Source organism: Ochlerotatus camptorhynchus, unplaced genomic scaffold (genome assembly GCF_037179485.1).
Source record: "Ochlerotatus camptorhynchus isolate MF236.1 unplaced genomic scaffold, CSIRO-AGI_Acam_v1.1 ptg000254l, whole genome shotgun sequence".
NCBI classification, from domain to species: Eukaryota; Metazoa; Arthropoda; class Insecta; order Diptera; family Culicidae; genus Ochlerotatus; species Ochlerotatus camptorhynchus.
The window spans coordinates 1-14,244 of record NW_027040744.1 but is presented as its reverse complement, the minus strand read 5'-3'; the positions used below and the strand labels follow the sequence as shown (position 1 = coordinate 14,244).

Here is a 14,244-nt window from a genome sequence, read left to right as displayed (position 1 = left end):
CAGTATAGAATGAGGTCAGTAACACGAAAAACGTGACATGGTTTGAATTAAATTTCATATCTTTTACATCCAGTTAAAATATGCCAAAATTAACTCATCTACAAACAATAACGTTAAGAAGGGTGTCATATTCGGCACCTATTCGGCATTGATTGGAGAATCGCAAAACACCACCGGAAAGTACAAGTCTCGTCTCAAGCAACTACTCCAATGGTGCGGTGAAGACTTTGACGGTGTGATTGTGTTTGATGAGTGTCATAAAGCGAAGAATCTATGCCCAGTGGGTTCTAGCAAGCCAACAAAGACTGGTCTCACAGCATTGGATCTGCAAAATAAGCTTCCTAAGGCTCGTGTCGTATATGCTTCTGCAACTGGCGCTTCGGAACCGCGAAACATGGCGTACATGGTGCGCTTAGGAATCTGGGGTCAGGGTACCCCGTTTCCAAGTTTCATGGACTTTATCGCAGCTGTTGAGAAGAGGTTTGTAACTGTTGACTTGATTTTCAGAATGCATGTACTAGTTAATCATTCTATGCAACAGAGGTGTTGGTGCGATGGAGATCGTTGCGATGGATATGAAACTGCGTGGTATGTACATCGCTCGCCAGCTCAGCTTCCATGGGGTAACATTCAAGATCGAAGAAGTTCCACTGACGAGAGACTTCAGGCAGGTTTATGATGAGTCGGTAGAATTGGTAATTGTCAGCGAACTTAGGTTAACTTTTATAATGACTGGTTTCCTTATTTTTCGTGTGTTCAATGTATTTCACAGTGGGTGGAAGCTATGCAAAAGTTTACCGAGGCGGCAGAACTGATTGATGCCGAGAACCGCATGAAGAAGACTATGTGGGGTCAGTTTTGGTCAGCCCACCAGCGCTTCTTCAAGTATCTCTGTATTGCATCTAAGGTGAACCATGCCGTCCGCGTAGCAAGAGAAGCGATCAAGTATGGAAAGTGTGTAGTTATTGGCTTACAATCGACGGGTGAGGCGAGAACGTTGGAGCAATTGGAGAGAGACGATGGCGAATTGACTGATTTTGTATCGACTGCAAAGTGAGTAAATTTGAATTTTTCAATTTATAATCAATTTAAAATAACCTCATATCGCATTCTTATTTCTTCAGGGGCGTTTTCCAATCGCTAGTAGAAAAGCATTTCCCAGCACCCGATCGAACCCGGATAAATCGGCTTCTAGGTTTGGAAGGACCTAAGAAAACCCAGCTGGAAAGTATACTCGAGGAAATAAACTCCAAACCCTCGGTGAGTGGTGATCTCAAACGCAAAAATCTGTTAGCCAAAAGTGTAAATCAAGCTAAACCGAAAAAAGCGCGAAGGAATTCGTCGGATAGTGACTCTAACAGTGATTCCGATTCCGATGTGAAGGCATCGGAGAGTGAACATGAGGAAAGTAATCATGATTCAGATAGCGCCCAAAGTAGCGATTATAATCCCTTCTACGCGGGTTCGGATAGCGATGACGATCCATGGGTGGGAAAGACCACCAAAGCCAAGCCAAAGAAACCGAAAAGTCCGAAGAAGAAACCGACATCGACTCAAGACAAAATTCAAGCCCATCTATCGAAGAAACAGAACGAAACAAAACCGGTGATGTTTCAGGCCAGTAACGGTATTTCGATTCAGCTCGGTCCTCCGCCAAAGGACGCCATTGAACACGCTTGTAAAATGAAAGACGAACTGTTGACTAAGATTGAAAGACTTGGTGATCGCTTGCCAGCGAATACCCTCGATCAGTTGATTGACGAACTGGGTGGTCCTGAAAACGTAGCCGAAATGACTGGTCGAAAAGGAAGGGTAGTTCAAACAGATGATGGAATTCAGTATGAGTCGAGATCCGAGCAAGATGTTCCTTTGGAAACACTCAACATTACTGAAAAGCAACGCTTCATGGATGGTGAGAAGGATGTTGCGATCATATCCGAGGCAGCTTCCAGCGGTATCTCGCTGCAAAGTGATCGTCGCGTGCGTAATCAACGACGGCGTGTTCATATTACATTGGAGCTACCCTGGTCGGCCGATCGTGCCGTTCAGCAGTTCGGTCGTACACATCGTTCCAATCAGGTCAATGCACCAGAGTACATGTTCCTTATATCCGATCTTGCCGGTGAACGACGATTTGCTTCGACGGTAGCTAAACGACTTGAATCACTTGGTGCCCTGACGCATGGAGATCGTCGAGCCACAGAAACACGTGACTTGTCACAGTTTAACATTGACAATAAGTACGGTCGATCGGCGCTTGAGTCCGTAATGAAGACAATCATGGGCTATGAACAACCCTTGGTTCCTCCGCCCGGTGATTACAAGGGTGATTTCTTCAAAGACATCGCTGGAGCTCTTGTCGGCGTTGGATTGATTGTTAACAGCGAACAGATGCCCGGAGTGTTAAGTTTGGATAAAGATTACAATAACATTTCAAAGTTCCTGAACAGAATACTCGGTATGCCGGTTGAACTACAAAATAGATTGTTTAAATACTTTACCGACACGCTGGCTGCAATTATTGAACAAGCGAAGAAACGTGGTCGTTTTGATCTGGGTATTTTGGGTAAGATGTTTTTTTAAAACTACATTCGCTCAGTTGTAATATGTTTCGCTCATCCATTAGATCTGGGAGCGGCTGGTGAAAATGTTACCCGAATCAAGATCACCAAGTTTATCAGGAAGCACTCAACTGGCGTTGCGCCAACCGAGCTACATACTGTGCAAGTTGAACGAGGAATGATTTGGCAAGAAGCTATTGACAAGTAAGATCATGTGCTATTGTATGTGGTGTATCTTCAACAACTCTCTCACTTGCAGATGGGCAGATTTAGGCGGTGAGAAAGAAGGATTTTATCTTTCCAAACAAGCACGCAATGGAAAGTATTCGGCAATTTTGGCAGTTGAAATTGATGACTCTGTCAATATAAAGAAGAAGACCGATACGAAGCGTAAGAAAGATATCATGTTCCAGATATATAGGCCCAATACCGGTTTGCAGGTTAAACATGAATCACTCGAGGAAGTGGAGAAAAAATTCAAAAAAGTACTGAGCGATGAAGCCGAACCACACTGGACGCGACAATATGATGCCTCAGTAAATACCTGTGCGCACAGCTATTGGAAGGGAATGTGCCGATATGTTTCCATGGGACAAGATTGCGAGGTATTTTGTTTGCACATGGAGTAGATTGAACAAATCAGATTTCTAATCAAACATGTTTGTAACAATTTCTATAGATTGGTCTTCGAAGGAGAACCTATTATGTGCTCTCTGGATCTGTGTTGTCTGTTTGGTCGAGGGTGGAAAACAATCTAGCCGCTCGGGCTGGAAGCCAGAATCGTATGCAGGTGATTCGGCTGAAAACGAAAGAAGGCAATAAGATCGTAGGAACTCTTATTCCCAAAAATTGTGTCGATCATTTGACGAGGGATTTGGGTAGCGATTCAGAGAAAGTCGAGGAGCAGTCTTTTTTGGACAAGTAAAGAATGGAAATCTGACACCGTGATCCGCCCGCCCGCGCTCCGCTCACTTGAGAGAAATATTACGTTGACAAAGTCGGCCTACCACATGGTTCGTAGGTAAATTGGGTAGATAACGACTTCGTTAACATTTCCCTATTATGCGAATGAGAAAAATATCCATTGGTCGTTTTTATAGAAGCCTTTACGAGGGTTTCTTTACATGCGACATAAACTGCATGTTATTTATGATAAGGTTTTGACCAAAAAATGAATGAATTATGCGTGTCCAGTTCATTGTTCACGTGGAGGGAAATGAGAATTAGTTTTCGCTATTAATAGTGAACTAATTTTAAAGATTATGACAAACTCATCGACGAGAAACATTCAAAGTGAAAGAACTAGAACATACATTTAGTTTATATAGTTAACTCTCCGTATCTCGATGTTTTATATCAGGATATTTTCCCCATCCCGATTACCTGAACAGTCCCTTCAGATGTTCACGAATCAATTGTTCTATATCTCGATCCCTCTCTTTCTCCCTATGTCGATGGCTCCATAGGAACCACTAAGCAAACAAATAATTTTCCATGTGTCGACGCAAAAATGTAGGTCATCATTTTTTTCCTACGTTTAAACTATACAAATAATGAGGTTTGTTTATGATACAGGATAAACAAATATGCTTTGGCTAATGAAATATTGGTGGTGAGTGTCGATGTCCCTATTTATTTCAGTGATCCCTCCAATTTTTATTTGCAAATTATACGAAAAGGAACGGTGAATTGGAGGTCCAGCGGGCGGTTGACGGCAATTTCCTGAAACAGATACACGTGATAGTACACTTAAGCAAGTCTGGTGTATAGATTTTAATGAGTTAGGTAATCAAAAATTATGGAAACCTATTGTATCAATCCGGGAGCGTTAAGGGCCACAAACGAGTCGATTCTAATGCGATCCGGGAATATTGGACACTACTGGATTGCATTACAATCTGATCATTTGTGCAAGGCCCTTTTATCATAAAACTAGGCTGTTTCCCATCAGCTCATCCTGTCATATTTATCGGGAAACTGTGTATAGATATGTTCTGTCCATCAACGAGGCACCATCCTAAAATTTATCATTTGTCGGTGACATGTACCCTAAATGCCGAATAATCTTAGTATCAAAATATGCGTCTGCGCGTGCGTGTGAGTGAGTGTGATAGTTGCTTAGAGAACGATTAATCTTGAACCGCTTGTTTTTAGATCAACAAATTCAATTCTGGGAGTTACGTTTCTAATACACTGGAGTTGGTTTTTTTCGTGGGGGATATGTACCGCATAAAAACCGACCAACCGAAATTGATAAATAGACTTCTCTGACGTTTATGAATTACACAAGTATTAGTGCAGAACTTTGGGTGAATTCAAAGGTTTTCTTGGACTTATACTTATAATTTACCCCAAGCTCTGCACTAATACTAGTGCATTTCACAAACGTCAGAGAAGTCTATTCACGTCTATTCACATGCTTAAACATTTTTAAATGATTGGATTTTGTTAACTCATGTGATTTTAGCTTATGGTCAATATCTAGGTAGGATATATTTTAAATTCTGGATTTACACAAAAAACTTGAATTTTGTTTAAGTTGTTGATTACTTTTGACCCAAAACAGATATTACGATTGGAAATAAACCGCGTAGAAACCGACTCCAGTGTAATTGTCTAGCGCCTTTCGCGAGCCAAAACATAGTCTTCGGTCAAGTTTGGAACATGGAATTGGTCTATTACTTTTGTTTCTCCATCAAATCAAACCGATACTAAATTAAATTAAACAAGGTTTATTTTAGTTATAAATTACAGCTATAATGTACAAAATAAATCAATAGGAATTTACTCGTAGGGTTATCATAAGACTGTAGCAATTAAATAACGAATAAATACATTGTGATGAATGGAGAATTTGTTGTTCTGGTGTCTCGTGGACACTCATCGTGTAGAGGGCATCCGAAATCCTTGGTAAAATGCAAAAAATAATAATAAAACATTTCTTGTTATCACAATTGTTTGTCATAGAGTAGAATGATATCCTCATCGGTTCCATTAGCTTTCCGTGCTTTGTCCATTGCTTCGTAGGACATGAAACATACTCCTGTGAACGATGTAAAATTATGCATTAGTACTCCTACATCGACGACCTTCAATGCCAGTAATGAGATATTTTCAATAAAGTTTTTTTTTGGGAAAGGGTCTGGTTTGATAACTGGGGCCTAAGATAGCTCAATCAGTGAAGGCACGGTATTAGCAAACTGAGAGGCGGCGAGTTCGATTCCCGGTCGGGTTGGAAAAATGTTCTGAACTTCCCGGGCAAAATATCCCGCGGCCTTTGCTCTAGTAAACGACGAGCCCCGATTTTCGCTCCTAGTTTACTCGATTTCTTTATGGGGAATAACATTGAATTAATTTTGTCGAACCGTTTAGCGGGGAATCCTTTTATGGAGAGCTTTTAAGTGTGTTGATTTATTTCCTTTTAATTCCGTTATAATTGCTTATGTTTTGACAGATACACGTCGTAAAACAAAATTCGAGGTTACGGGTCATTTGAAATTTAACGGACAACTGCTTAATTAAAATTTTGGAATTAGCAAAAAATCAAGGCCCAGAGTAAAGCAGACTTTCAAGTCAAGATCGTGGATTTAAAAAAACAATCACATGCTTTGAAATATTAAAAAAATGCCAGGAATAGCATTTTTAAAGATTTTGGAACTTGTAAAAATTTAAATATTTGAAATTAAAAACAATTTCCAATATCCTGAATTTCACTATTTTGTCATGATCCTACAACTGAATTTTGGCCGCCTGTAAACAAAACTTATACAGTAATTACCTGATTTTGTCAGCCCCTCCGCGCATCAGGCTTTTGTCTTTCAATAATTTCACATAACCGTAATTCCAAATCTTTCTCATCACATGGGTTTCGTAGAATATTAGAAAAGATTTTCAAAAAGAGGGCTGATAAAATCGGGTCATTACTATAATGCCCTTTTCGCACGAACCGATGATCGCCCACGTAATCCAAAAACATTATGGGGAAGAGGACAACATTTTTTTTAATTTCACCGGAAATTGAACCCGCGACCTCCTGTTTGGAAATACCGTGCCTTAACTGACTAGGCTATCTGATAGTCCGATAACTTACTGTCTTTAAATGCAGGATTTCGGTATATAAATTTCCGTATTCTCTGGTCGTAGCCACACAGGATGATGTAATGCCCCATGTAAGCTGCTTTCAATCCTAGACATGATCTGAAAAAGAGAGTGAAGTTCAACATTATTTATGCTGACTGCCAGACTTGAAATAAAGTGCTAACCTTAATTCCTTGGAAAGCTTATTGGTTTTACAAAGATCACAATACAATAGAGAGGCGTTGGTTAGCAGAATAATATTGCCATGGTTTGCTAAATGCTCCTGCAGGAACTGGTGCGACATTGATTTAGTTTCAATAGGAATGCCACGGGAAGATGCGTTGGCAAATTTCTCATTAACTCGCATCTCGTCCTAGTAAAAACGATACAATCAAATTATAATTATTATATGGTGAGCCACAACGATCGACCTTGTCTGCCATATATACCGTGTTAAAGCATTTGTAGTACTCCTTCCCAAGGTGTGATGGATTTGCTCCGAATGTAGTCGTGATGTACTTGTGCTTTACGCCAAAATCCTTGAGGACGTAGCACAGGTCGATGGTCCATGTACTGAAATAGAAGACCTTGAGATATTATTTCGTTCGATGTGGTTTGAGGAAATCTCAAATATAAACCTTTCTCCAAATCCACCCGTATGACAGATGTGTTTAAAATTATCCAGGAAATTGCGTTTCTCATTGTGGCCTAAAAGCATCAAAATACACGACAGGCCACAATCCCATTCGTAACGCTGTCGGAAGTGAACCAAAGGGTGTTCTACAAATGCAGGGAGCGTTTCTGTTGAAGACAAAGTTTATTTTATACTACAAAATCATAATTTATTGGTTATGAGCAGTGCAACATACCTTTCATTTTTACATGCGAATTGTAGACAGTTCCTTATCAATAGTTATCGACATGTGAACAAATCAGTCTTATCGAACACAAAAAATAATGTATTATCTCTGGTCCATGAATGAACATTGGACTAACATCCAACCCCATCAAAGAAGAGAGAACGGCAACCAGACACAACAAGACAATGAGAGGTGAAGCAGATCGTGAAATATGGTTGGATTAGTAATCCAAAAAATCAACGTAAACGCAATTAGTGACGTCACTAATTGCTTGTATCGTACCAATGACATTTATATAAGGTCTGGGCCAACAGGCAGCTTGCTGGTGTTAGAAGCAAAAATGTTGTAAACATTGCTGAACATCTGCGAACAGATAGATATACGTCACTGCCAACATACTGAGAACAGATAGATATACGTCACTGCCAACAGCTGTTTCGTGTAAAAAGATAAACATTGCAATATAATACGAACACCACTAACCATTTGCACATTTCACTAACACCAATAAGCCCTTTGGCCCAGACCTTATATAAACGTCATTGGTATCGTACAGGGGTTTCACTCACACAACTTCACCGATTGCTTCACCTCGGTAATGAAATCATTGATCCAGACAGTCTGAAGTTTATTTTTTTGAATGCGAACGATGCGGTAAAAGGAATTCGAATCAAAATATATACAATGCATGCGTATACGTGTTTGGTTAACTCACAGACAAACTGACATAAAACTTTTGAATATATTTTTATTTAAAAACATGTGTTTAAAACACTAACGGATAGAAAAAAGTACCCAATATTGAGTTCCATTTAACCATGTCAACAGTTTCGTGCGCCAACTTAATTTTGAGCTGACACCATTACAAACGGGTACCATACAAAAACGATATCATAGATCATGCGATCATATCGCATATAGTAGGGATCACTCGCATGTAAATAGACTTTACTTGTAACTTGTTTTTACCCAACGTCAAATTCTTAGTATTAAATTGTACACCACTTACTCAAAGTCAACTTGGTACATGGAAGACTCCCATTAGGTTGTGTTCCTCGCTTAGATTTTGACAACAAACGTGAGAGCGAATCGAGATGCAGGAAAAATTGAGTTACGATTCTGAAGATTTCCTGTAAAAATATGATGCGCGATGCAAGAAATGGAAAAAGATTTTTCGATGGTTGATTCGCTAGTGTGAGATATGTTAAGAACCCAAGCGTTGGGTTGTTTTGTTTAGCTGTGTATACTTCTGTAATACCATAATAGAGCAGTGACCAGAAGTGACGCTCGACTTGACATACATAATAGGGCCCTATATTATGGCGTGTGCCCCAGGTTGTGCACAGACGGCAGTTGTATTGAAACGTCAAATTCCATAAATTAACGATAACCCAAATGGTAGACTATTCCACACATAGTTTAGATGATTCCCCGAACACGTCGTTAAGCAAAATAATCATAAAAATTGCATAAGGGATATCTAAAAACGAAACGAAAATAAATTATTTTATTCATGTGCTACACTTATACATTTTTGTCAAAACATCAGCCTTATACATTCCATAAGACAAACCACATATACACACTTAAATATTTTCGCCGAAATTCCAACAGCCGAGTAATTCTGCAATTTATTTTACTGAGATTCAGTAAAACAATTGCCGAGACTCAGCTAACAAATTACATTTTGCTGAGCTGTCAGCTAACAAACAGATATTTTGCAGAGATATCAGCAAAAGAGAATGCCGAGGTAATCGGCTTTTGGAGATTTTACCGAGCTAGATTAAGTGTGTAGGTTCTATAAAAATGAATAAACGGTATGTGTTACCATTTATATATTTCGATGAACATTTCAAATGGTCCTATCTGCTTTGATCGATTCTCTTCATCGACTTTCTCTCTTCATAACCACTGGTATGCAAACAGATTTCGCGCTAATTCTACCACATAGTTTATTTATTTATTTTTATTTATTTATTTATTTATTTAATTACATCAACAGGCTGGATGAAGCCCCAATGATTTAAACCTTATCAACTATGGTAAAAAAAATTACATTCAAGCATGGTCATAACATAAAAAAACATTAAAAAACGTATATCTTATAGTCAATATCTTAACTCCTGCCGGCGAAAAACAGAAGAAAACTTTCGACGAAGCGCATCACGGGAAAGATGAAAGTCGAAAACAGATGCAACTCTGTTGAATGTTCTCTGCAGTCCGCAAATCGCACCGTACGCTCCATAATTTGTGCGACGTAGAGGCAGTCTTAGCATAAGGTTATTACGAAGCGGTCGGGGTTGAACATTCAGGTCAATTTGCCTCAGGATAGCCTCACAATCTGTCCTTCCTTGTAGGATATCGGCCACGGTAAGGGCTCTGTTTGTGTCTCTTCTAGTCCGGAGAAGTTCTAGGTCGATAAGTTGACAACGGCTTTCGTAGCTTGGTAATCGAAACGGATCGTTCCAAGGCAATCTACGCAACGCAAAACGAAGAAAGCGACGTTGAACAGATTCAATTCTCTCGGCACCGTTGTTGTAGTTTGGGTTCCAAACCGCTGAACAATATTCAAGCGTCGATCGAACAAGCGAACAATAGAGAGATTTTAGACAGTAGATATCAGTGAAGTTTTTAGCTATCCTAAAAATGAACCCTAAAGTTCTTGACGCCTTATCAACAACATATGCAATGTGTTGCTTGAAAGAAAGCTGCGAATCCAAGATCACACCCAAGTCTTTCACCTGATTCACGCGTTCGATTGTCGAGCCAAGCAGGTCATAGCTAAATATTATCGGTTGTTGTTTTCGTGAGAACGTAATAGCGGAGCATTTGGCTGGGTTCACTACCATTCTGTTTAACCTGCACCAACTAGCGAATACATTCAGTTGACGTTGAAGAAAGTGACAGTCAGCAATGGAGCAGATTCGTAGGAAGATTTTGAGGTCATCTGCATTTGATAAAGGAGGTTCTTATCTAGCGTCCAAAACGTCAAATACATCAGGGAAAGGTTTTGCAGTTGAGTTATTGACGAATGAGAAAGTCGATGAAGAGAATCGATCAATGCAGATAGGACCTCAGGCGTAACATTTGATAACGGTACAAAAGCTTTTATAAACATACTTTCTAAGGCCCTTTACCCGCTAACCAAAGTACGCTCACGCAACAACAACAACATCATCGGATAGGGGCAACTCTCCTCTTTCGGAAAGTGGTGTTGGTTTGCGTGGGCGTACCTTGGTTAGCGTCTAAAGGGCCTTAGAAAGTTTGTTTACAAATGCTTTTGTGCCGTTATCAAATATTACGCCTGACCTTTTGAAATGTTCATCTAGATTTGACAGCCCAGTGGCAGGCGCGTATGCAATATGTATAACAGCGGACCCAGCACAGCATAATAAACGATTTGAGCCCGTCAAACGCCCTAATAAAAAATAACCATAAACGAACGATAACCCAAATCATTGAACTATTCCACATATGGTTTGGATGATACTCAGAACACGTCGTTAAGCAAATTAACCATACAATTTTTATTAGGGCGTTGCTGTTGGTATAGGCCTTGTCAGTGGCCTGAGATTTGACATCGGACATGATTTACATTAAGTTTTGTTTTTTATTAGTTGACTTATACATTTTATGAATAAAAAGCCAAAAAGTATAAGCGGATTTCTATCCGTGTTACAGTCAGTGTTCACATTTTCTAAATCGACCCTTCCGGCAGTGACAAGTTATGTCTGATTGTCTGTGGTTCATTCGTTTTTGGGTTCCCGCGGGTGAATGCACGATCGAAACGAGCGCAGCCAAAAATCCATCAGCTGTTTTTGACGTTCAGGTAAAAATCGACCATCGTGCGCAACCTGTTCGACGCTTGACCTCGTTCTTGTTTGTTGTTTCTTTCAACTTCTGTAACAGTATTCGGTTAGTTTCGCAAGTGAACATACACATTATTGTGGTTCTTCGGCATTGTGTAACCATGCTGACCCGTCATATAAAAGCCGGTTCCCGGCTCATCCCGTCGGTTTCATTCCGATTCCGTTTAGTTATTGCAAGTTATTCGGAACAGAAAGCGCATAATACCAAACAGGACGAATCGGTAACCCATTTTGGATTTGAAACTGTGAAGGAAAGCGAGAAGTGGCAAAAGGTGCACAAAGTTTTCGAACAAGTAGCGTCGTCCTATGATCTTATGAATGATGCCATGTCGCTTGGAATCCATCGGGTGTGGAAAGACATGTTCATTGAGCGATTAGCGCCGATTGGCGGAGGCAACCGGTTGTTGGATATGGCCGGTGGAACGGGAGATATCGCATTTCGCTATTTGAAGTACCTCAACAACCTGTCTCCTCAAGACAGTGCAGTTACCAACCACGTTACAGTATCGGATATCAATCAGAACATGCTGGATGTGGGTAAGGAGAGGTACCAAAGGTGAGGATTACCTTGCATAATATTCTATTTTATCTTTGCTTCCTCTTTTTTGGGTTTATAACGTCCTTACTGCGAATTTGCGCCGGCCCTCAACTTACGTCGTTTTTACCGATGTACGCCCACGCAAATTAACATCACCATCGGGTAGGGAATGTTGAGCTATCAATTACTCACAATTGGCCCATGTGTGTTTGAATGAGTGCGATATCCTACGCAGGTGTGGAAGCTGCCTTCCTGCACATTCGATTGCCGTCAATGGATGGCAATCAGGCCTACACATACTCATTAGTGCTATAATACTACTTTTCTAAATTATGAAACTATGAGATATTATAATAATAATTTTTATATGTAATATGCAAGAAGAGGAGGTACAGTTTGTGTATGACACATAAAACCAGTCAATTTTGATTTCAAAGGGTCATAATTATCTATTTTAGCTGTAATGAGTAATCGTCATGAGTGAGTACTATTCGTTATAGCTAATCGCTGATTGTGACACTCTGGAAGCGAAATCGACATGTTCTATGTGACATACACAAACTGTACCGCCTCTTCTTGCTTCTTACATATATTGCGCATTTTGCACCAAATTAGACTCCTGTGCAAAAAATAATTGCACAGTAATATTTTCGCACATGCCAGAAAATTTAAAAATCGACTTATTTGAAAGCTGTAACAGCTTTAGAACATTACTAGCAAGCTACACTGTTGAATTAAAGCTCTAGAAAGCATTAAGAAGCTCCATATTTAACTTTTATGACCAGTGCGAAAATATTATCAGGTGTGATCCGCATTACAAATTATTAATAATTTCGTAAAGTAGTATTTTAACTGTAATGAGTATGATGGCAATCGATGTCCGTCGGTGATTGGCACTCGATTGCAGAACAGAGACCGACGTTAAATAACTCGCGCTTATTGAAGCTTAATTTGAAGCAAGTGAAAAACCATAAAATTTCGCTAGCGAAAAAGGTTGTGGAACATAAGCTCTCTACGCGCTTAGGTGTTGGTGTGGTGAAAGTAAGGATAACAAAACAAAACGCTTCAAAAAAATTTCAGGACGGTGAGTGAAATTAAATATTTGATTTTTCGGATTAAAATATTATAATTATTAGTTCGAATACATCAATTGTAAAATTCTTTGGAAGCAGCAGAACGGTATCGCTAGAAAATCGATTTGTGTTACGGGTTGGATCCGTATGCCGTCCAAACTACTCCAAAAGATGTACCGTTAACTTTGTCATTCGCCAATATTTATCAGTTTCATTTTCTGGACTGGGATCCATTTACTGGACATCCAAAAAATTGTACCAAAGGAATGGAATCAATTCTATATTTTACGATCTTAGTCAAATCAGATAGAAGCATCCTAGCTGCGCATTGTGTCTGCGCTATTGGAAAAGCTTACAACCACATTGGAGCAACTTTATTTGCCTTGGATGTTGTTCAAACAGCTGTGTTTGAGAAGAATTTGAAAAAAATCAGGTTATGTGTACAGTACATATTATAATGTTTGTGCTATCATATTTCAGCTACCTGTAACTGATCTTCCTTCTTGGAAAAAGCCACCGGTTTCTATCTATCAGAATTTCTTTAAGTTCGTGATCTTGTCTTGATCGTGGTCTTGTTGTAGCGGCAATGACTCAATATTGCACTTAAGCTGATATGGATTTTATATGCTCGAGCTGTTCTGAAGATACGAGAGTGAAACAGAGCTTCGAAGAATACAACCTTCGGCTTGTATCCGATATTAGCCGTACAACAAAGACTGTGCTACTTTTGCGGCAACTGGCCATAGATCTTTTTCTAGATCATCGGAATAATCCTGAAATGCTGGACGAAATAGAAACTCTCACTACCGACCAAAGCAATTCTAAATGGTGGGGAATCTTTCGAAGTGGTCGTATCACCGCATCAGTGTTGAAAGATGTCTGTAGAACTAATATTTTCAAACCTGCGAAATCATTTTTGGTGAAAATTTGCTATCCTGAACGTACAATTTACATCCCAGCAACTAAATAATGGAAGCAAACATGCAGAAACGGAAATCACTGATTCTATTTGCAGTCAGCATCGGAAATTCATACAAATTTGAGCAAACGAAATTGTGGGGTTGTTTATTTCTCATGAGAACCGTGATTAGGCCAGATGCTATTTAACTGTGAATGTCATTGTGTAGTTATTGTAAAAATTAATAGCCCATTCTCAGCAAAAGATCGCAATGATTTGTTGCAAGTTCTCCCTAATTTGAAAGATCCCTTCATTCTCCGGGATAACGAAGAAAACTTAGCTGAGAATACCAACCATAAATATTACTA

The 14,244-nt window shown here is 39.5% G+C and overlaps 3 protein-coding genes across 6 annotated transcripts in view; 2 read left to right on the top strand and 1 right to left on the bottom strand.

The window, feature by feature from the left end:
• The window catches only part of sno (strawberry notch), a 28,982-nt gene extending 23,568 nt beyond the window's left edge, over nt 1-5,414 (top strand). For all 4 annotated transcript variants that reach the window (XM_065226526.1, XM_065226525.1, XM_065226524.1 and 1 more), the window contains 7 exons: nt 74-480; nt 542-695; nt 773-1,053; nt 1,125-2,566; nt 2,627-2,765; nt 2,821-3,166; nt 3,241-5,414. In XM_065226526.1, coding sequence (XP_065082598.1) covers nt 74-480; nt 542-695; nt 773-1,053; nt 1,125-2,566; nt 2,627-2,765; nt 2,821-3,166; nt 3,241-3,486 — 3,015 coding nt within the window. In that variant the 3' untranslated portion in view covers nt 3,487-5,414. The remainder of the gene's footprint in view (nt 1-73; nt 481-541; nt 696-772; nt 1,054-1,124; nt 2,567-2,626; nt 2,766-2,820; nt 3,167-3,240) is intronic.
• On the bottom strand, nt 5,287-7,651 carry LOC135704982 (protein GUCD1). The gene is made up of 6 exons (XM_065226529.1): nt 7,508-7,651; nt 7,277-7,439; nt 7,088-7,211; nt 6,824-7,011; nt 6,652-6,758; nt 5,287-5,604 (listed from the first exon to the last, which is right to left on the bottom strand). The coding sequence occupies exons 1-6, from the start codon at nt 7,512-7,514 to the stop codon at nt 5,510-5,512; spliced, it is 684 nt and encodes a 227-aa protein (XP_065082601.1). The 5' UTR covers nt 7,515-7,651; the 3' UTR covers nt 5,287-5,509.
• Nucleotides 7,652-11,468: 3,817 nt separating this feature from the next.
• On the top strand, nt 11,469-11,904 carry LOC135704984 (2-methoxy-6-polyprenyl-1,4-benzoquinol methylase, mitochondrial-like; the record flags this gene model as incomplete). Its single annotated transcript, XM_065226533.1, has 1 exon — nt 11,469-11,904. A coding segment is annotated over exon 1 (436 nt), but the record flags the coding sequence as incomplete, so codon positions are not given.
• Between the last annotated feature and the right edge of the window lie 2,340 nt (nt 11,905-14,244).

Coding starts and splice junctions, on each gene's coding strand:
- LOC135704982 (XM_065226529.1), bottom strand. Junction 7,212..7,276: donor ACGGGTGGATTTGGAGAAAG/GTTTATATTTGA, acceptor CTTCTATTTCAG/TACATGGACCATCGACCTGT. Junction 6,759..6,823: donor AAGCTTTCCAAGGAATTAAG/GTTAGCACTTTA, acceptor TCTCTTTTTCAG/ATCATGTCTAGGATTGAAAG.